Source organism: Sebastes fasciatus, chromosome 19, assembly GCF_043250625.1.
Source record: "Sebastes fasciatus isolate fSebFas1 chromosome 19, fSebFas1.pri, whole genome shotgun sequence".
NCBI lineage: Eukaryota > Metazoa > Chordata > Actinopteri > Perciformes > Sebastidae > Sebastes > Sebastes fasciatus.
In genome coordinates this window covers 20,996,393-21,020,149 of record NC_133813.1, presented here as the reverse complement: position 1 = coordinate 21,020,149, position 23,757 = coordinate 20,996,393, and the positions used below count along the sequence as shown (strand labels likewise).

At 40.7% G+C, this 23,757-nt stretch overlaps 2 protein-coding genes across 3 annotated transcripts; both read left to right on the top strand.

Moving 5' to 3' along the window:
- The first annotated feature begins 238 nt into the window (after positions 1 to 238).
- On the top strand, positions 239 to 20,271 carry LOC141757489 (calsenilin-like). 2 transcript variants are annotated; one of them, XM_074618001.1, is made up of 10 exons: positions 239 to 371; positions 506 to 590; positions 5,700 to 5,874; positions 14,490 to 14,614; positions 17,374 to 17,443; positions 17,589 to 17,659; positions 17,749 to 17,856; positions 17,961 to 18,065; positions 19,573 to 19,635; positions 19,731 to 20,271. In XM_074618001.1, exons 2-10 carry the CDS (start codon positions 585 to 587, stop codon positions 19,776 to 19,778), a joined length of 771 nt encoding a protein of 256 aa, XP_074474102.1. In that variant the 5' UTR covers positions 239 to 371; positions 506 to 584; the 3' UTR covers positions 19,779 to 20,271. The 2 variants fall into 2 exon arrangements, with proteins under 2 accessions (XP_074474102.1, XP_074474103.1); XM_074618002.1 differs by lacking the exons at positions 239 to 371; positions 506 to 590; positions 5,700 to 5,874 and adding an exon at positions 10,362 to 12,322.
- A 1,429-nt stretch (positions 20,272 to 21,700) lies between these two features.
- sprn2 (shadow of prion protein 2) lies at positions 21,701 to 22,828 on the top strand. The gene is made up of 2 exons (XM_074618666.1): positions 21,701 to 21,831; positions 22,342 to 22,828. Exons 1-2 carry the CDS (start codon positions 21,728 to 21,730, stop codon positions 22,826 to 22,828), a joined length of 591 nt encoding a protein of 196 aa, XP_074474767.1. The 5' UTR covers positions 21,701 to 21,727.
- The last annotated feature ends 929 nt before the right edge of the window (positions 22,829 to 23,757 follow it).

Sequence of the window (23,757 nt, the reverse complement as noted above, 5' to 3'; positions counted from 1 at the left end):
ATCTAATAATAATACTCCTGTTGTTATTATTATTATTATATCTCACACAGAGCTATAAAATCAGAAAATCTATTTGGACGGTATGTGAAACACAACAATCATTTTTAATTTCCTCAGAGAGCCACATTGTTAGTGCCTGTCTGAGTTTTGGACCCCTGCACCATCACTGCAGGTTATATATAATATGTCTGGCACTTCTAATAAGATGTGTCACGATGTGAACACCTCATCAACACCTCGCTCCTTCTGTCGCTCTATAAATTGTTTGCCTCCTCTAGACTTGTTTGAGAACAGCCCTCGCTGTATCTGATCACGACTTCTCCTGCAGATTGCTGACTTGAGTCGTGTTTTTTAATCCTCTGACTCCTCAGGTTTGTTAATCTCTCGCTGTGATGATTGTAGTTTTATGGTGTTTATCCTCCGCGTGTGAGCTCAGCTCTCTGAGCAGCCCTGCTCCTCCTTCTCATAGCTGTTCTCTCTCCATCTCTCTTGCATGCTGCTGCAGATCACTTCAGGGTCGTGTGAGGAGCGGAGGAGGATCGCAGCAACTCATTCTGCAAAACAGCAACACACATCCAGACGCAATGCAGGTACAATACACTTTTATTACTAATATGCTTTAATGTACTTATTGCTGGGATAGACTATTGCATGCAAAAATGATAATCCTTTAAGTGCTTATAGTGTACCTGTGGTACTTTGTGGCTATAACTCCCTATGATCTTTGTACTTTCTAAGTTATCAGCAGCAGAAAGTCTTAACATTTCACTTAACATTACAGATAAAAAGCAAGTGGAAGAAGTAGCCTACTCAAGCATACATTAGGTATACTGTAAGTAATATAAAAATACTCAATTACAAGTAAAAGTCTTGCATTCAAAATGTATCTGAAGTGTAAGTACAGAGGTATTATCAGCAGAATTAAAATATACTATTGGGATGACATTATTATTATTGCATTAACATAAACAGCATTTTTATGTTGGCAGGTTGATATATTTTTGTGATTTTTGTTAATGCAAAAATTTAATCAGCCAATCACGTGGCAGCAACTCAATGCATTTAGACATGTAGACATGGTCAAGACGTTCTGCTAAAGTAAAAAAAAAAAGCATCAGAATGGAGAAGAAAGGTGATTTCAAAGACTTTGAATGTGGCATGGTTGTTGGTTTGAGTATTTCAGAAACTGCTGATCTACTGGGATTTTTTCACGCACAATTAGCTCTAAGATTTACAGAGATCGATCCAAAAAACAGAAAATATCCAGTCAGCGGCAGTTCTCTGGGCGAAAATGCTTTGTTGATGGCCGAGGTCAGAGGAGATGGCCAGACAGGTTCGATATAAAGGCAACAGTAACTCAAATTACTCTCTCATTACGACCGAGAGATGAGCGCAAGACGAGCAACTCTGGATGGCACAACTCGTGGAACCATGAAGCAGATGGGCAGCAGCAGGAGAAGCCCACAACGGTTGCCACTCATGTCAGCTAACAACAGAAAACTGAGGCTATAATTGGGCACAGGCTCTTCAAAAATGGACAATAGAAGATTGGAAAAATGTTACCTGGTCTGATGACAACATGAAAGCATGGATCCATCCTGCCTTGTACCAACGGTTCAGGCTGCTTGCTGGTGGTGTAATGGTATTGATATAACGGTAAAGGTATTTTCTTGGCACACTTTGAGCACCCTTAGTACCAATTGAGCATTGTTTAAATGCCACAGCCTACCTGAGCATTGTTGCTGACCATGTCCATCCCTTTATGACCACAGTGTACCCATCTTCTGAGTGTTACGTCATGCCAATAAAGCCATTTGAATTGACTACTTTCAGCAGGATAACGTGGCATGTCACAAAGCTGAGATCATCTCAAACTGGTTTCTTGAACATGAGACCGGGATGTGATGGAACTGGAGATTTGCATCATGGATGTGCAGCCGACAAATCTGCAGCAACTGCGTCATGTCATCTTGTCAATATGGACCAAAGTCTCCGAGGAATGTTTCCAGCACCTTGTTGAATCAATGCCACTGTGAAACTAGAGATGCTAATGTCTCTTTTGCAACTGTACTGGAAGAAACAGACAATCTTGGCAGATATCAGGTTATCTGATATGTGGAATTTGTTTCAGCATTGTGTGCGTGCGTGTGTTTTTGTACTCATAACATATGTGATGATCAGTGGACGACGGTCGCCCACAGCGTTCATGATGACTTCGATGATCACACGGAGCATCTCACCACTCGGCACACACGGCTTCAGTCCTTTAAATAATGCAGCGCTCTGGATGTTAAAATCACCTTCTCCTTCAGATCTATTAGACTAGTTAGTTAGACATGGAGTCACATAAATTCTAAATGGGTCACAGATGATTTTAGTTTAACTGATATTTTCGGGGTTAACCCTAACCCTGGGAAACCCCAGAAGGTTGTGTGAATTCTCAATTGCATGCGTTTGTTGGAGGGTCCATCAATTGTCAGTCTTGGTGTTTATCTTTCTCCTCGCCGTGGCAGCCAACTGTGATCTTTTATTGATGCAGTTTTAAGGACTGTGAATTATTGAGCGACATTCTCGATGCTCTCTGGCATCCTTTAATATTCAAATAGGGGACCAGGGGGGACGGAGGAGCTCCCCAGATGGTAGTTCCATCTATACAAACTCTTTACGTTACAACCTAGTAACGCGCTTTATCACAAGGAAGTAAAAGACTTTGCAGAGACAAAGAAAAAGGATTGGGGGAAAAAACATTGCTCTAAAGAACAAAAGGATCCTCTGAAAGGCTGAACATGTAGCAGAACAGCACATTGTACAATAAAACTGACAGTGGCTATGAGTCAACACACTGCATGGGACTGAAAAACACAGTCCAACAAAGAGGGTGATTTAGGAAACAAAATGTTCAAATGCATCACAGTTGTCATCCTTGGCAGATATTCAGAAATGTAAAGCTTTATTAACACTGAAATATTAATCAGAAGAATATAGAAACACTGAGTGTGCATTCAGTGTGAGATGAGAAGATGTTACAGTATGTGGTGGTAAAAATAACTGGAAACAAGAGAGCTCGCATGTCCCTATTCTCATAAGTGCTCATGTTACAGGAATATTAAATTTGTTCTGGCACATTCAATACTTACTTTAATATTTCTTAATCTATAATGCAAAGAAAAGACCACCATTTTACGATCCTTTCCTAACGATAATGTAAATAGTCTGGAAGAATCCACGAGAGCCCTGCAACTACATAAAGGTAATCAACGTTTGTTTTTTTTTATCAGCGTTTGAATATTGATTTCTGAGGTATCGATCTGTTCATCCATACTCACCAGTTGGATGGATGTCTGGTTGTAACTCCTGCTGCTGGTCCAGCTGTCACTAGAGCCTCGCTACGTTTCTCCATAGAAAGCTGTGAAAGCAGATCTAGCTTGCCAGTGCCAATCCTACTGTTATGTCATACCACCATGTGATTAAAGATATATAACTACTGCCTTCCTAAAAGGCATTTATCGGAAGTTAAACCAGAGGAAACTGTGCTTAAATTGTGTTCCGTGTGAGATGCTGCCTTATCGTTTCAGAGTCTCACATTAAATAATTAAGGGCTTTCTGTAATTTTCATCCTATACCAGACAGTGGATTATACGTTCTACACCTAGTTTGGCCTTTAAGGCAGGACTCCAAAAGAACTGACAGGACCTGACGTGAGAGAGACGGAGAGGGATGAAGTGTAATAAAAGCCAAACTCAAACCAGTGACATTGCAATTCCAAAATGTTTTTTCTTTGCATATCTGTCTGCATGTGTGGTTTGAGGCTCTGCCAAAAGGAATATTATGAACTTTCTAAATCAATTACACCATTAACAAGACTGAGAGTCATGCTAGCAGCTCTGTGAGGCTGTATTTATAGGCACAGCGGTGCGTTGAGGTAAATGTTAATGCCAGCATGCTAACATGTTCACAATGATAACATGCTGATGTTAAGCAGGTATAATGTTGATTATGTTTGCCATCTTAGTTTAGCATGTTAGCATGCTAACATTTGCTAATCAGCACTAAAGAAATTTTGACTTGATAATGGCACTACATGAAAAGTTAAAGGTACAGTGTGTAGGATTTGGCAGCATCTAGTGGTGTGGTTGCAGATTGCAACCAGCTGAGTACCCCTCCGCTCACTCCTCCCTTTCCAAGACTGCGGTAACGTGAGACGCCGAGTGCAAAACCGTGGTAACGCTATTCGCCCTGCTCAGAGGCCATCCTTACCATAATAACACTAGTTTAGGAGCAACGGAAGTCAGATTGCGGCTGGCGGTACCACGGTTTCGCACTCTGCGGCTCACTTTTGAAACACTACACAGTTTCATAAGCGTGTCAGAGAACTACGGTGGCCTTCAGGTAACGTAAAAACACGGAAGGCTCTCTCTAGAGCCAGAGTTTGGTTTGTCTGTTCTTGGCTACTGTAGAAACATGGCGGAGCAACATGGAGGACTCCCTGAAGAGGACCTGCTCCCTATGTAGATATGAAGGACTCATTCTAAGCTAACGAAAATGATTCTTAGTTTCAGGTGATTATACACTAATGAAATCATAGTTATGAATATCATGTTCAATTTCTGCCAATAGATCCCCTGAAATCCTACACACTGTTCCTTTAAGGGATCACCAAAAGTTATTATAATTCATCCTGAGGAGGACATGAATCACTGCAGCAAATTTCATGGCAATCAATCCAGTAGTTGTCGAGACATTTCCCTTAAAATCGTAAACGAGAACCTCATGGTGGCGCTCAAGGAATAAGTCATTAGGATTCATCCACTGGGCTCCACGAATATCTGTAGGCTACCAGATAATTGCCATCCCTAGAGCCAAAATAAATAAAAAAATAATTTGTGACACTTAAATCAAATGTTAAAGGGATAGTTTGGGTGTTTTGAAGTGGGGTTGTATGAGGTTCTTATCCATAGTCAGTGTATTACTGTACCTACAGATGACGATCGGCACGCCGCCCAGTTCAGTGAAGATAGGAGTTACCGCACATAACCAAAGCAATGTACTGCTGTGGACAGGGCCGGCAGCAAAATGTATTTTAGCCACCTAAAAGAAAGGCCCACCTAAAAATATCTATTAATTTAGGTGTACACTACATTTAGAATATTTTTGCTGGTTTATTTTGCCATCAGACAGCTATACAGTCTATGTTTCCGACACAGAACTGAAGCCGTTATCTATGCTCTCGCCAAAGCCACCAGACTCCGTTGAAAAAAACAGTAATTTTACCTCGCAGAACACGGAGTTTCTGGTGTACCGCTGCCTCGATCTGTTAGTTTGTTTGTGTTATTGTGTGACTTTGGTTAGTTCAGATTCACCATTTCAAAACACCCCAACTATACTTTTAAGTCATGTATATGAATTACTCAATGGACACAAAGAAATAACAAAGGAGGGCAGGAACATACATCCTTTTGCTAGGTTTGGACACACATACAAGGAATTTGGTGAGCAAAATTGGCTGCTATAACATGGAATAAATTATAGCTGGGTTGTGTGTCTCCTTATCCAGGCAGGGTGGCTTACTTTCATCTCCCTGCTGTGGTCATCCTGACCCTCAGGTGGGGACTTTTAAAAGCACCACGAGATCTATCACCTGTCTGCAAAGAGCTTCTCTTTTCTCTCTGTTATAAGGAAAGTTTCTTTTCTGTCTTCAGGCGAATGAGAAGGTGGCGGACGGCGGCCTCCTGCCTGATGCCAACGGGACAGATCCAAACCCGGGCGGACAGACAGACGGCTCCAAGTGGCAGAAACCGCGGCTCACGCGTAAATCCCTGATGAAGTGTTGTCTCGTCAAGTGGATTATCGCCAGTACCACGCAGCAAGGGCCAGGTACAAGCACATCAACAGACACTCCACCACTAACACCCTCAACAACAACACAGCGTATTGAATATTTGCATGGTTGTGTGTGGCAGCAGGGGAAGTGGGGACTCGAAGTAAAGCAGGAGGGAGACACATTAGGAGGGCAGGCCCTCAATCTCCTGCTCTACAGAATACATGCATTTTAAAGCATCTACAGTGTACATCTACTGTATGATCTCACCCTTCTTTTCCCTCCATTCAGTCTTTACAGCACAGATCTCTCTCCTCACCTAACGCCATTTCATTTCAGCAGCTAATCAGTCAATGAACAGACCGCTGCCGCTTTCACTCTCACCTCTGATTCTGCTTGAATTCAGTTTGATCCACTACATCTTTTTCCTCCTAAATTATCTCCCTGTCTTTTCTCTCTCACGCACACGCAAACACACACAGAGAACTGTTGTTGTTTTTGTTTGACCGCTTCACCAATTTAGAAATGGTAAAGAACGATTTCATCTTCAGGTCTAGCTTCAACCTTAATTCAAATAAAAATTAAAGAATATATAGATTTTGATCACAAAAGACGAAGTGGCACAGATGAAGAGCACAGTGTCTTCCACTGACTGCCCCTACGTGGCCCCTTTTTCTTGGATAATCTAAATTATTGACCTTGTCCTTCTGTGCAGACAGTGCAGGCTGTGTTCATTCACTTGACAGGCGGGACACACATTCATTTCTGCAATCCGTCAAAGCCATATCTCATACTTCACTTATTTCAACTAATGTTAAAAAAGATTATTTCCCCCTCTGATACTGTAATCAGCCAGGGTTACTAACAGCAGACAAAATGTCTCCTCTGCGGTCTGCTGTTGTCATTTACTGCTGACTTCTCTCTTTGCCGACAGGCAGATGGTCACGTGCCTCGGGCAGGACACTGATGAAAACAGTAACAGGACAAATTAATGCTCTGATGGCTGACAAACCATCACTTCCAACAGGCACATTAAATCATTTAAATATACCAATGTACCCCATCCCTAATTTGGACTTCAGCAAGGAAATGGTCTCAATCTTTAAGTATATCTGCACTGAAACTTTTGTCAGCATTTCATTCTACGAGCTCAAACACATCATTATTCTCACTTACTATTATACTCATCCATCAGGACCATTAGTTTCGTATTAAAATAGAAATATTTGTTAAGGCTTTAAGCAGATCTCCTCTACTTTATTAGAACGTGATCGCCATCTACTGGTGTGTGAACATTATAGCAGGTTATAGGAGCATCTCCTGCACCACTGTCTCTACTGTATATAGTAGACTGCACTCAGTCTCACACAGGTGTCATGCAGAACGACCCAATAAAAACGCCGGGAGCTCTCACAGAAACAAATATTCCTAACAGTTAAGAAATCGTGCTGGAAAATGTGTAATTTGCTGTTAAATGATGATGATGAGAATAACAGGATCATCATCACACAGCATCAGCAGAGGATGGTGCACTTTTATGTAGTGTAAGATATGAAAACTATGTTTTTTTAGATGTCTTAATACTATGTATTTGTTGCAGTGTTGTGGTCTCAAGACCGGTCTCACGACCACGTTTTGAAGGTCTCGTCTCGGCCATTTTTTCACTCTGTCTTGTCTCGGTCTCAGACAAAGAGGACTCAGGATTTCATTTCAAGACCGGTCAAGACCACAACTGTGGGGATATGCCTGTGCATTTTTGGGTTTATTTGTTAACATCATTACTGTGATTGCTCATAGAAAACTAAGGAAAATTGCCACACATAAAATTCATCTCTGCAATGCCATTTGATTATTTTAGCAAGACATTTCTCATGGTATACTTACACATACAGTATATACATAACAATAGAAGAGGTGAATGAAGGGAAATCTACATTTGTTTTCTGTCGGTGTTTCTATGAGAATATGGATCTTTCAGATCAATTTGAGGAGTGCCTATGGTTCGCATGTTCCACATTTTATCATAAGTGTGTCATGCAGTGTGAAACTCAGACTGGTCTGATGTGGTCTTGGTCTTGACTTGGTCTCAACCCCTCAAAGTCTTGGTCTTGTCTTGGTCTCGGTACACTCTGGTCTTGGTCATGACTTGGCCTCGGTTTAGGTGGTCTCGACTACAACACTGATTTGTTGTACGACAGAACTTCCACTTTGCCACCTCATACTGTATATGAAATATCAGTTTGTTACCAGTAGATCACCCAGTTTACTCAACACTAAACATTAGCAAACACAGCACAGTCTTGACCAGCTCCCACACCACGCTCAGTGACAAGTGACAAATCTGTTTGTTTTTTTCAGTGTCTTCAGCCTCGAAGGAACAGTGTGTAACATTTCGGGGGATTTATTAACAGAAATGCAATATAATATAACTATGTTGTCATTAGTGTATAATCACCTGAAACTACGAATCGTGTTTTATCGTGTTAGCTTAAAATCAGCCCTTCATATCTACGTAGAGAGCGGGTCCTCTTCCTGGAGTCCGCCATGTTGCTCTGCCATGTTTCTGCAGTAGACCAGAACAGACAAATCAAAAACACTGGCTCTAGATAGGGCGCGTCTTTACATTACCTGAAGGCCACCGTAGTTCTCCAACGCTTGTGAAACTGCGGTAAAGTGAGCCGCAGAGTGAAAAACCGCCGTCTGACTTCCGTTGCACCTAAAGTAGTGTTGTTGTGGTAAGGATGGCCTCTGAGCGAGGCGAATGGCGTTAACACGATTTTGTACTCGGCGTCTCACGTTACCGCAGTCTTGGAAAGGGAGGAGTGAGAGGAGGGGTACTCAGTTGGTCGCAATCTGCAACCACACCACTAGATGGTGCCAAATCCTATAAACTGTACCTTTTTAAAAGGGGCTTTTTGAATGTCCTTTTATAACTTAAGATCTGTGAGACGATATGTGGTCTTCCACAAATAGTCACAGCATATTGTCGCTTATATTGTATATCATTTTCTGTGTTTGAGCTGTCTATCTGATTTGGCGTTAGTAAAGGAAACAAGGGTATTTTCCTCTGCAGCTGCAACATTGTATGAATTGGCCAAATATTTCAGAGTTCAAACTGTACAATTAATGTTTTATCGTGGCCGCTGCCGGGCCTCTTGCATATTCTTCTCCTTGATAACTGTATCAGAGAGGAAGCTAGCTGTCATGTAATATTACAGAGAGTGAAAACAGTTATGCTTTCTGTCAAATCATATCACAGTCAGCTGTTAAAAGGAGAGCCCACAGATGATGGAAGTACTGCTATAAAAATGGCATTTAGAATGGCTGTCATACCATTTTAACTCATAGTTTCTCAGGTAATTAGTGTTGGCAATGCACGTTTGACAATGCAATTCAAAGTTTGGTGAAACCTGGACAGAAATCATATGAAAGAATAGGTGGAATCCGCCTTTGCACAATGCAAAGTGTGTGTATGAAGCATCTCCAGAAAGGTAATTCCTTGCCTTAAATAAAACACATAAAAATCAATGAAAGAGCTAAAAGCTAAGAAAAAGGCTGAGAGAGAGCAAAGTTTAAGGGTGTTTAATTGTGTGACGAGAACCCGCGTGACGGTTTGTGATGGATGGGCCTCGGGCTCCGAGTCGTAATGTTGCTCTCACTGCAGTCATTAAGGCCTGATGGTGAGACTGATGGCTGCACTGTCTGCATCTCTGCACGCTTTAAGCCACCTCACTCTCGTCTGTATTTAATAGAAGAACAGGGATAGATCAGCACTTAAGGGTGCATTAAACAGTATAATGCTGCATTATTTTTTTATGGCAGGCGAGTTCCCACATGAGCTCATACATCTTGCATGTTCTGTATAATGGCTGAGTGTGTTTCTGTCCGATGAGATAGGAGCAACCCACACATCAAAAAACACTGCAAAACAAATCTATATCTGTATGCAAACGGTAACTAGTTGCACCATTTTATTAGCTGGGGCGATCCATCACGTCTGAACTCACAGTTAACACTCAGCTGACTCATTAAAGGCTAAGTTAAGCATATTATTTTTGGCAGGTCATTTTAGTGTGTCCAATGCTAGACAGTGCACTTCGTCTGGGTGAAATGGGTGCTCTGTTAAAGGTATAGTGTATAGGATTTAGTGGCGGCATATAGTGGTGTGGTTGCAGGTTGCAACCAGCTGAGTACCCCTTGGCTCACTCCTCCATTTCCAAGACTGCGGGTAACTCGAGCCACCGAGTGCAAAACCGTGGTAACGTCGTTAGCCTTGCTCAGAGGCCATCCTTACCATAATAACACTACTTTGGGAGCAACAGAAGTCAGATTGCGGCTGGCAATAACACAGTTTCAGTACCACGGTTTTGCACTCACAAGCGTGTCGGAGAACTACGGTGGCCTTCAGGTAACATAAAAACGTGAAAGGCTCTCTCTAGAGCGGGTTTGTCCGTTGTACTGTAGAAACATGGTGGAGCAACATGAAGAGGACCCGTTCCCTATGTAGATAGGAAGGGCTCATTCTAAGGTAACGAAAACACAATGATTCTTATTTTCTGGTGATTATACGCTAATAAAAACATAGTTCTGAATGTTATATTCCATTGCTGCAAATAGATTCCCCTAAATGTTACACACTGTTCCTTTAAAGTGACAATATACAGTAGCAACACTCCAAAAACACAAACAATCGTAATGCTATGACCATTTTATTTCATATGCTGACGCATTTTGGCAAACAAGCCTTCATCAGAGCTCCACAAGAGCGATATTCTGCAAGGTTTTTAGAGAGAATAAGCAATAAGGAGCTAATATAAGTAAGGGATAATGTACCGACGCATCACCCTGTCAGGGTTTATTTCACAACAATGACCAGCTAGCTGTACATTATCCTGCTTATTACACGGCTACTTACTTAAAAAAATCAATAATTTAACACAAAAATGGTCCTCCAGAGTCCGACATCAGAACTGCATCCACAGCAACTTTCTGTTATACATAGCAAAGGTCTGCTATAAAGAAAGAACACACCGTATGCCCTGATTGACCAATTAGAATCGAGTATTCAACAGAGCCGTGTAATAATACATAATAGACAACCTCTATCAAAAGAACATTGCACTACGCCATTAAAATCTCATTCTGAAATTCCAAATATAGACGCATACAATTGCTTGAGGTGCTTTGCACTATCAAATTAGTGTTGTATTTTCGGAGTGGCATCATCTCAGTTCATTAGTTATCTCAGTAGCTGTTTGACTCAGACATTAAAGACAAGTGCATTTACATAAACCCTCCCCGCCCGGCGATCCAAATGCATTTCTGGCCCACTTTCTCTCCCTCTTCTAAGACCAATATTTTACCTCTCAACAATTGATTTGCCCTCCGCCCCCCTTCGTACTTTAACTGAGTCCATTATGTTGTGCAGAGTCATCAGCTGTGAACTATATACTCATATTCTTCTCCACTCTCATTGTCCTCCTGCACATTATAATCATACAAACACTCACTCGTATAACGGCAACAAAAGGTACTTTCAGACCACCGATGCTCTGCATGTATGCGGAGCACTTTACAGAAGCTACAAATCTGACCTCTGAGGTGTGCAGCTCGCCTTCGCAGCTCAGATATAATTCACGTCAACTTTACGATTCTTAACTACAACGTCATAAACAAAGCACCGTTTTTACATTCGCAACTGGTCACAGTGTTTTTCAGCTCTGAGTGAATCCTGCTGCGTTATTGACCGCTCGTGTGGGCTGAACGACCCAGTAGACACAAGCAGCGCCACAACAGGGCAGGGCAGGCTCCCTCATTCTAAGTGCTGTTCATATTCCGGCCATCAGCGGATGTGGATCAATGCCTGGTTTTACAGCTTTGCATCCTTGAAATGACTGAGCAAATAAAGACGGCTTAGACTGTCAATCAGAGACTATTAGTAAAGAAATTCCTTCAGTAACAACCACACGTACACACACACACACGCACACACACACAGATCAGGACAGATGAGAGGAGATGGAGATGTGAGTGGAGGGTGGAGTCCCTGAGTTGATGGAGTTGTGGGAGAGATCCTAAAGTGAACTGGCCAGGAGGTAAAATGCCGGCGAGTAGTAACAGAGATGGAGCGTTTGCAAGTGGAGAGAGCTTTGGATCATTTCGGGGGATTAACAATCTATGAATTCAGTATTTCCTTTGCACATGGTGGACTTGTTTACTTAAAGGAAGATGCTCTTTTGTGTCTAACTGGTCTGCGGTTTAAGTCAGGAGGTTTCATTTAAGTGAATGCAACTGCTGATGCCTGTACAAACACACTGACAAAAAGGAGGCGGCAGGAGGAAGTTAACATTGAGTTTTTTTAAAAGGGCTTTTGCACAGGCGGTATCTAATGCAAGGCAACAATGGGATTGGATGGCATGGAAGTAATTGCCATCGTTGTTGTCATCGGACTATTTGTTGTCGTGCTCAAACAGTTTGGGGTTTGGGAGCCCCTGTCCCTCGACGGTAAGACATAAAGAGATGTTTGTATGTCTTTGGTGGTATGTGTAGCATTAGAACAATAATCTTGTTTAATTTTCTTGTTATTTTGTTGACTATACAGTGATGCTAAAGTTCTGAGTAAGTGCAGTCACACGAGCGGGCTGTAATATATTGAAGGACAGGTTCACATCTACTTAATTTAACACTTCCATATGTACATAGAAAGAGTTATCGGTTGCGGTAATTGTTCCTCTTGTTCATGCTGGCCGTGAACATTTGCTGCAACCAAAAACTCTTTCAGCGTGCATATTGTTTTTTTACAAAAAATGTGAATCTATTCTTTGATAATGTGTTCAATGTGTTGGTAAATGTTGGTAACTCGTAGACATCAAACCAAACATTTTAACAATTCTTTCTTCTTCCCCTCTCATTTCTTCATCGCCATCTCTTCCCGGTCGGGTCTTTTTCAACTTTCCATTTGTGTTTTTGCTCTTATAAAGATGGTGAGTACCTCCGCTGGTATTCCTCTGTCTGCACTTTATTATTAAGTTTTATTTCATCCCATCAGCCGTCTCTGTAAACTTCTTCCCTTCATTTTTTTTTTATTGAACTGAACTTGTCCGTTTTGTCCCTTTGGCTGATATAATAACCCCTTTTTTCCCCCTTTTGGACATCTAGACTTGTCAAACACAGGTGTTACTAATATTAAGATGAATTATGGCTGCATTGAATTCAGGTGTGATGTTGTGCATATTGATGCAGAGACTTCATCAGTGTTAATTAGTGACACCTGTGATAATGTGGCAAGTCAAAGGCTGAAATCACTCCCTACTTTCCATCATTTGATTTAAGTGTCAGGATTCTCAATGTGAAATAAATACTTCATATACAATAGCGACCTAATAAATGTCCACAATGGAGCAAAAATAAGTTATTTCCTCTGACCAGCCTAAGTTCTTAATACCACTATTTCTCCAATTCCCTCGTATAATTTATCCCGCTACTTTAGCAAGAAAATAGGTTTAAAACCAATGGGCAACCTCCGGGTCTGAAAAGTGAAGCCAATGCTGAAGTGCCTTAAACTTGCATTCTTTCTAACAGCCAGCAGGGGGCGACTCCTCTGGTTGCAAAAAGAAGTCAGATTGTATAGAAGTCTATGAGAAAGTGAGCCTACTTCTCACTTGATTTATTACCTCAGAAAACATTGTAAACATGAGTTTATGGTCTCAATCGCATTTAGCAAATGATGGTCCCATTTAGAGTCAAATAGACCATAAAGCTGTGTATGCTTTAGGGTGTGGCTACCTTATGATTGATAGGTCGTTACCATAGCGTTGTCCGCGTTTTTGTCTTACAACATTAACCCTTTCACAGTGTGTTTTCAGGTCATGGAAGTTAATTGTAACCTTTTTGGTCGCCTGAAAAGGTGTTATCCAGCGTTCGGTTGTACTTAGCTCCACCCTCTTGTGTCACTTCTGGTTGCAAAAAAACAAGATGGCGATAGCCAAAATGCCAAATTCAAGGCTTCAAAACGTCAGTCCACAAACCAATGGGTGACGTCACGTTGACTACGTCCACTTCTTATATACAGTCTATGATTAAAACACTACTTTTGCTAAAAATGTGAGAGTACACCTGTCAGTAACGGCACAAAATGATGATGATTTGTGTCAAAAATCTCAGTTTATTCCTTACTAGATTAAACTATTGTGTGTTTATTATGTAGGGAGAAGAGAATGAGTGAAAGAGGGAGTTATTTCACACAAGTGTCCACAATTAGAAAGGTCTTGTTTCCTTAACAATCTGCTCTTACCCTCCTATACTGTATATCTGCTTATTTCCTCCAAGCTACAATCTCCTCTTACTTACAATCTTTCTCTCTGTGTCAACTTCTTTTATCATGTTTAATCAACACTGTTCATTCTTCCCTTTCACCTCCCACCCATTTCCTTGTCTCAACTTTCCTTCTTAAACCTCCCCATTTTTGTTTGTGTAAAGATGGTGAGCATTTTGAGTTACTGTAAATTTTTTTTGCCTCCCATCTATTTTGATTTTCTAGTATTTTCAACTCCTCCCTTCCCCATCCTTTGTTTTTTCCTTTCTTTCTTGTCTTACCGTTATTCCCTCCCCTGTTATCTTCCTCCTTCCTCTTTCCCTCCCCACCCCTGTTCTCTCTGCTTCCCACCGACAGACAGCTGTGACAGCGACTTTGAGCTCTCGATGGTGCGTCACCAACCCGAAGGCCTCGATCAGCTCCAAGCCCAGACCCAGTTCACCAGGAAGGAGCTCCAGTCGCTTTACAGAGGCTTCAAAAATGTATGAAAACAATCCGCACAGTCAGCAATAACTGTTCATCCAAATAACTTCTCATGCGGTTTGGATTTAAAAGGATGAGCTTCCATCTTTACAAATAACATTAGACATTAACAACAGTACTGCAGTTGAGACTGAGCAATCACTGGACATGAATGAAGCCAACTTTCTGGCACAATTGACAATTCCTTAAACTAGATATGTATGTGTACAGTCTCCACTCTTCTGTGAAGGCTTTCCACTAGATTTGGGGACCTGGCTTGGGGTGTAATCACGCAGTATTTTGTGCATGTAACTGTGTATGTGAGTATGTGTAGACATTACATGTATCAGAGCCGGTCCTGACCAATTTAGTGCCCTAGGCAGGATTTTAGCTGGTGCCCCTTGCATCGCAGCCAATTCCACCAACAATCAATATGTCCATACACTCACAGAGAAACTGCTTAGCTTTATGTCTCTGAGATTAAGCTATGCATTTCACACCTAAAAGAAAATTATATTATAGGTTATTCCCAAAACACCTGAATTGTCTTTCCAACTTTCCCTGATAAATTGAATGCTGCGAGCAACCAAGAAAATATGGCGTATTTATTAGGCTACATAGTTATGTTGTTGTATGCTTTTTTGTAATATTTTGAAATAATAGTATTAAATTAGTATTAGTAAAAAAAATAGTAAAAGTTTTAAAAAACAATTCTTCCCTCATTTGGGGCGCTCCTATGGATGGATGGCGCCGCCAGTATTTGCTTATACCGCCTATGCCTAGGGACGGCACTGACATGTATGTCTGAATGGGTACAATATGTGCAAGAAAAGCACTTTTTCATGGACCTCGACTTGACCTTCCCCAAACTGTTGCCACAGAGTTGGAAGCACACTATTGTTGAAAAAAGTGATTCCCAATCTTTTTTGTTTGATATTGTAAAATGAAGTTGAATGTGATTTAGATGCTTGAAGAGGTAAAATCATCCAGTTATTCACAGGGGGGGAAAGCAAAGATAAAAATACATTTTGTCTTTTTTTTCCTCTCTATTTTCTATCTTGTGACCTCTCAGATTTATGTTGTGACCCCCTTGGGGAGGTCTTGACACAAAGATTGGACATCACTGGTCTCAGCCAATCAATTTGAGAATGGATATAGATTAATTTATTATATGCCCTGATTAAAGGTACCTTGTGTAGTTTTGACCACAAGTGGCACTGTAGAGCAATATTATTACCTCCGCCAAGGCCAAAGGCCTTGGGCCAAGGAGGTTATGTTTTCACCGGCGATGGTTTGTTTGTTTGTCTGTTAGCAGGATTACTCCAAAAGTTCGTGATGGATTTGAATGACATTTTTTGGAAGGGTGGACTGTAGCACAATAAACAATCCATTCGATTTTGGTGGCGATCCGGATCATGATCCAGATTCAGGAATTTTTTTAAGGATTCTGATCAGCCTGAGTATTAAGACCACAGGGTATAACACATGCGCAGTGTAACTGATGACGCGTAACCCCGCCTTCTTCCTTCTGAGAGCAGAGAGATTTGTGTATAGATGTGTGGCGAGACTTTGAGGTGCGGCGGCAGCTGCTGGCCGTCCTCGGTGAGAAAGAAAAAAGCGGTAGATGACGGGATGAGAGACAACATAGTGTAACGTTATAACAGATAATAAGGCTGCTGAATGAGAGAGGCATCCGCCGATACGTTACACGGAAACACGCAGTGTTAATAATAAGCTGACCACCCCATGGTACTGCCAGCTGTGAGCTGTGATCTGTTTTTAAAGTCAGGCACCTTGGCGGAGGTCTGCGCTCTCCGAGTGCCATTCTAGTTGAGTATTGTGCATTGTATTATTTCAATCTTTGTGTTCTCCCAACACACTGTTATTTGACCTTAAAGATAGCAAAGTGCCATTTAAGAGGAGAAGAAGAAGAGTGCAACTGTAAATGTACACAAAGCAAGCTTTAAACTTAAAAAAACAACTTTTTTTTTACTTATTGGGCATAAAAATACCCTATTGTCCCAGGCTGTTGATTTTGAACGATACCTCATCACTGGATCTGTCAACCTCCAAATCTCTTATTTTATTTGCAAAAAAAAAATGTTAGCTCTAAGATGGAATCCTCCTCATTCAATCACCTGTACACATTGTTTTTTCTGAACAATCTTATAGCTAGAATACATGAGGCTATAGATAGGACTGTTCAGGCATGGGCCTCTGTAGCAGCAGATGTTAAACATCTATTACAGTACAGTAGTTGTGGTGAGAAATGTTCAGTGTAACTGTGATGAAATCTCCACAGGGTTCTTGCTCTTGGTGGCAAATTGCTCTGTTTAGTGACATCTGATGGAAAACATTTTAAGAGATTTTAGTTTTCAATATCTAATGTCATCTGACTTTTTTCTCTGTTATTCTTGTACTTTTACTGAGCTGATTTCCTTTTCTTTGCACCACTTGCATTTTCCCTTGATTTCTACTAAAACAGGATGAAAGAAATTGTTACACCAGCTGGTAAACATGTGCCACGATGCTTTTCGTCACTATACTAGTCTGGATTGCTACTGCATTGTGGGAATTTATATAGAATAAGCACAAAAGGCCTCAGTCTAGATTTTCCCTATGTCATTAATGAAGCTTGTTTCTCCTCTTGTGGTCATAAACCTGCACTGCAGTCAGGGACTGTGTGCACAGCACGATACAATGATAGAATAACAAATCTAATTTCTTTATAACAAGCTCTGAATTAAATGAAGTTAATGTTTTTTTTTTCTTTCAATAGGAATGTCCCAGTGGGCTGGTGGATGAGGAAACTTTCAAAACCATTTACTCACAGTTCTTCCCTCAAGGAGGTACAGTATGTCACTATTAAACTGGTATCGTATAAGACTATGTCTGCTATGATTTCTTTGTAAATCTTGCTACTGTTCTCACTGTCATCAATATAAAATATATAACGTTTTTCAAGTGTCCTGCATATCCATTTTATGTTCTCAGATGCAACCACGTATGCACATTTCTTGTTCAACGCGTTTGACATGGACAGAAGCGGCTCCATCCGGTTTGAGGTGAGTTCACCGCCGACTGAATGTTTGTGGTAGAGACAAAAAAAGAAAGAAAGCAGATAATGAAACTTGTATTTTCTCAACTTTTTCAGGACTTTGTGATAGGATTGTCTGTGTTGCTGAGAGGCTCCGTTACAGAGAAACTCCGATGGGCGTTCAACTTGTACGACATCAACAAAGACGGCTACGTTACCAAAGAGGTGAGTTCAACAAAGCACTCTCGTTCATGAGAAAAACATTACAACAACTGTGTCTGTGTCCTCATTTCTGCAGATGTACTGTATGTTTCTTTGGTTTCCTGCAGGAAATGATGGCAATAATGACGTCCATTTATGACATGATGGGCAGGTATACTTTACCCAGTGTACGAGACGATTCTCCCTACGAGCACGTGGAGAAATTCTTCCAGGTATGTTATCTCTGCGATCACTAAACCACACAGCCTAATACCTGGCATCTAAATATACTGTGTATTATTACATCCAGATACTGATCCAAGACGACAGCTTGTGTGTGTCACTGTACCAGCTTGCTGTGTATTAGTGGGTGTTTTTGGCCCATGAAGAAAAAGAAAATCTAATTTGACAGAAAATTCTGAAGGCCAGACCTCTTCTAAAGACACACCACACGCCTTTGTACCTTAGATTTTATATAACTTCATACTTAATTAAATATGAAATCTCTCAAAGAAATTACCACTGGATCCTAAGCTTTTTGTTCTGGGTATATATCCTACCAACCCACGCTTACAAAGCAAAGAGTATAGATTTGGACACGTGCATATTACAAGCTAAACATATAATTGCCCTAAATTGAACAAAATGTTGACAGGCCAAGAATCAGAATGTGGATTAAAGAAACATGTCAATGGAAAAGATAAGGTATATTGTTAGAGGTAAACAAAACGTTTTTGATGATATCTGGAGGCCTTTTATGTACTTCTTAAAGGGACTATTTGTAACTTTCAGAAATGCTTGTTAACAGCGACACCTGTGGCCGTTAAGTCAACGAAAGTCAGCGTCGGGCTCGCGCTTGTGCTCGCTCTAAATAGACATGAACGAGCATCGCTCAACACAGTGAGGCGACACACGTCAGCTAAAACCACAATATCACTCTATATTTCACCTGCTTGGCAGTAATGTTAGCTGACCAGACGAAGGTCTCTCCATGAATCAATGCTGATCCTAATGTTGGCTTTTACCTGCCTCAGCTGAAGCAGTAAGAGAAATGTTATCGTCTCCCGACTGCGCCCGCAGGGAGACACCGGAGTTTTGGTCGGAGGCGATAACATTTCTCTTCCTGCTTCAGCCCCGCTGATAAAGTATCTCGCTGCGGAGCCCCGTCACTTCACAAGACACGGGAAACCTCTGTTGGTCTGGAGGAGCTGCAGCATTTATTTCTGCACAAACGTCCACTGTACATTCACTAGATATTCTCAGAGCTAAACTAACTCTTCTGCAGTGTGTAGTGTCTGCACGTTCATGTCTAGAGGTGGAGCAAGACAGCGAGAACGCGCCCGGTGTGTGAGTGAAGGCAAGCAGGCAGCGAAGCTTAAAAAGTTACAAACAGTCCCTTTAAGACATGATGTTAATGTTGGTAACCTGCTCCAGTAGAAATAAGCTCCAAGGGCACGTTGATCTGAGAAACACCCTTTACTTTATTTATTTTATTGTATTATTATGATGTTTATATATATTTTATCAATATTATAATTTTTATTATTTTTTTCTTCATAATTTTGTATTATTTATTATTTTTATGTCTGTACTCAGTTGATAGGGATGGGGTGATGAGAGGGCGAACGGGTGGGAAAACATTTTCTGTGATTTACATAACTGTTATTCACTGTACAACTTGATGCAATTTGCAAACTGAAAACCAAATAAATATAACTTTTCATGTCTGACATTTTTCAGAAAATGGATCGGAACAGAGACGGAGTGGTGACTATAGATGAATTCATAGAAACCTGCCAAAAGGTAGATTTTACCACACTGTGATCGACCCGAGTTCACGCAGCTTTTATGCACAAACGACACACTTTCTTTTGCATCTGCTTTCTTTTTCTGAACAGGATGAAAATATAATGGCTTCCATGCAGCTCTTTGAGAACGTCATCTAGTTTCTGTATAGAGGGACGTGGATCAGTAATGCTGCGTAGTGCTTCCACTGCACGCTGAAAGAACTTCATCCGTCCCGGAAAAGGAAAAACTGGGTCGCGCAACACATTTGACACATTTTAATACAAAGTGTGGAACACTATTACTTTTCCTTTTCCTGTCAAACTTGTGCAGAGAAATGTGCAGAATTCACCGAATCACACGAAGAAGAAGTCTCTTTGCATGACAACTTTTGATTTTGCACATGAAGGAAATGTGAAAAATGTCATGAGCATGAGTGCTTGTCCAACATTAAAAAGCATGTGATGCAAACCACATTAAAAAACACAAACAAGGGGTTTTATCGTTGACCACTTTTAAACTTGGGAAATGAGAATACTTTGTTACTGTATCATACTGTAAAGAAATAAGTATGTTTATAAGTTCTTCAGATTTTTGTGTGAACCCTGTCATTGTCATGTTGACCCAAAACCTGCTGAAATAAACACCTTCACATGATAATCCAACTGAATATCTTCCTTTTTTTCCACAACACACAGAGCAGCAGTCAGATGTCCACTTTGAAAGTTAAATACAGTATAAACCGTAATATGTGTTATATTTGGAGTTGTGTAACTGTACGGCTGCAAAACAGCAATAAAACAAAAGTTCTATGCTTACATGGAATATTCAATGTGTTAAGCCATTGTTCGCGTTCTACTGAACAAACCGACACTTGTCCAAGTGACAGATCTTCTAGACCCGTGACACAAAGCAAAAAAGTCACAGTTCTTTGATTTTTGTCTGAATGAATTTCCTCTTATTTGTAGCATTTTGACCGCTCTCGTTTCGCCAAACAATCATCTCTCTTGTGCTACATCTTCTGGGCTCTATAACTGTCCTGTAGCGTCACGGTCTCGATGTTTCATAGAAAAAGTTTAACATTCTTAAAGCCCACTGTTACTGACTGCTGTGCTTGTTCCAGTAATCAGTTAACTTGCTCTATTTTTGCTCTGCATGACGAATGTTTCCATTTATATACAAGTGTTTTCTTCATATTGATGCTTGTTCGTGTGGATCAAATATCTTTAACATCTTGTGTACAGATGTCGTACAGGACCAAATTTTGTATGAAATGTTTCTCATCGAAGGAACAACTGGAGGCTCAATATGATGACTCAACCATCTCTTATTGCCTGTTTTCTGTGTATCTATTATTGTAAATTAGAAGGTTAAAAAGTTGTTAATCAGTTTAAAGTTCTGGATTTCACACTTTTAATGGTACAATAAATTACAATATTGAGATACAAGGAAAGAATTAAAAAGTACATATACAGAAAAAGTAATAATAATAGTAGGTAATTAGGAGGAAAAAATTACATATATTTAAAAAATAATAAATAAAAAAATAAGAGAGTAAAAATAATGACTATAATAATAAATAAATATGTAGGGTTGCAACTAACGATCGCCTTCGATATCTATTAGTCTGCTGATTATTCTCTTGATTTATCGTTTAGTCCACAATTCTGTATTGTTATTGTTGTGTTATTCTTATTCTAAATTATGTTCTGCTTTGGGGCAAAGACTTAGGGGGTTTGGGTAGATTTGAGTTTGCATTTTTATTTAAGACCAGAAACCCGTAAATCAGAGCCTAATCACAAAATGTAAATTTCTGGTTGTAGTTGTACATATTATATCATATAAATGAATATTTTCCTATTAAATGTGCATTAATTAATGTCTTATACTAATAACTCGAAAAAGAAGTACAAACATACAGACCTGTGATAATGCAGACAGTATTATATTTGTTTTTGCACCAGCCTTTGCATTCAGTGAATAATGGGAGAAAACTAGGTGTTGCAACTGTATGTGAAATGCCACCATCAGCCAAAATCATTCAACCTGTACTGTATTATTGATCTTGAACCAATAGCAATGCACGGTTTGTTTTGGGGAGGAGCTGTTGATGTTGGATATTGGTGTGGAAATGATGCTGATACCAAGTGTTCTGGTTTTGACAAAGGACTGCCGCTCCAGCATCACGACCTCTCGGTGTGACCCAACAGAAAGGTAAATAAAACCCAAAACAATTTAACTAATATTCTTTATTTTTATGTTATTAATTGCAAAATGGATGGTATCTGCACATTTTACTTGAGTGATATAAGAGTTATAAATCAACCCCTTAGCTGCACTGCATTAAGTTGCATATCCACACCCTTTGATACTACATCATTAATATGTTCTGTGATGTACACTGCTTTTCAGAGTCAGGGAAAACAAATGCATCATGAAAAGGAGAAATAAGCATCACGCACATAATGCCCAGCTAATCCCAGTGTTGACAGAGAGTATGTGGATGGTTCTGGATGTCTGTTTTGTTAGTGCTGGTGAGCATGTGACTGTGGATGTGCAGTGAGCGAAATCAAAAGCTGTAATGCCAGTTTGAACGCCAGCCAACAATCTCCTCTCTTTGTCTATCAGATAGAAGACTAAATATACCGTGCAAAAAATACAAAGACGGAGCGATGTGATTTTAATTTGATCAGGCTCTTTTTATTTCTCCATGTCGGTGTGCAGATCTCCAGTAATGACTGGCCAGCAGAAGCTTCTCTCCCTGTGGGTTTGGCTGCTGCTCATGGCAGCTCTGTGCCCAGGAGCAGACAGTAAGCGTGGAGGCATCTTCAAGGGTCGAGGAAAAGATAAAGATAAAGATAAAGGTAAAGGTGACGGCGACGGCGACAAAGCGCCTCCCTCCAAGAGCCGAGGCCTCCCCAAGCAGGGCCTGAAGTGGGCGGGAGCAGCAGCAGCCGGGATGCTGGGAGGCACGGGCACCGGGTACGGGCTGGGGTTGTTTGGTCGGCCGAAGCACAAATCTCATCACGGGCATAAGACGTCCTCCTCTGAGCAAGATCAACGGCATTACCATGACGAAGGCCAAAGATCTCACAACCAGTCTCTGTGGAGAGCCATTAAGGCGGCTGCCCCTGCTCCCACCACTAACATGTTCCTCACACTTGGACATGTGGTGTCTTTCCTTATAGCAGCCTGGATAAGAGACATCTGATGATTTTACACATCAAATCAAATAAAAGCTCCTTTGCACAAATTGTCCTTCCTGTCCTTTATTGTTTAATATGGGTTATGGTAATTATGGTAATATTACGATGAGTGGAGGGTACAATATTTTTTTCTGGTACTACAATCTACAATAAAAATGTGCACATGGAAGTTATTTGACAGGCTGATTCCAGCATGATTACTGACTCAATATACTTAAATTTGACTACTTTTAGGCCATCAAAAAATGTATTAAAGGTACACTGTGTAGGATTTGCGACATCTAGTGGTGTGGTTGCAGAATGCAACCAACTGAGTACCCCTCCGCTCACTCCTCCTTTTCCAAGACTGTGGTAACGTGAGCCGCCGAGTGCAAAATCGCGGTAACGCCGTTTCCCTCACTCAGAGGCCATCCTTACTATAATAACAAGACTTTAGGAGCAATGGAAGTCAGACAGTGGCTGGCGGTACCACGGTTTTGCTCACGTTACCACAGTTTCACAAGTGTTTACGGAGAACTACGGTGGCCTTCAGGTAACGTAAAAACGTGAAATGATCTCTCTAGAGCCAGTGTTCGGTTTGTCCATTGTGGGCTACTGTAGAAACCATGAAGAGGACCCGCTCCCTATGTAGATATGAAGGCTCATTCTAAGGTAACAAAAACACGATTCTTAGTTTCAGGTTATTATACACGAATGAAAACATTGTCATGAATATTATATTCCATTTCTGCTAATAAATTCCCTGAATTGTTACAAACTGTTCCTTTAAGGATACTGCATGTGAACAACAATCAAATCAAATCAAATAAATTTATTTTTGTATAGCGTCAAATCACAACAGAAGTTATCTCAAGACGCTTTATATATAGAGCAGGTCTATGACCGTACACCATAGTTTAGAGACCCAACAGGATCCACCAAGCGCACTGTGGCC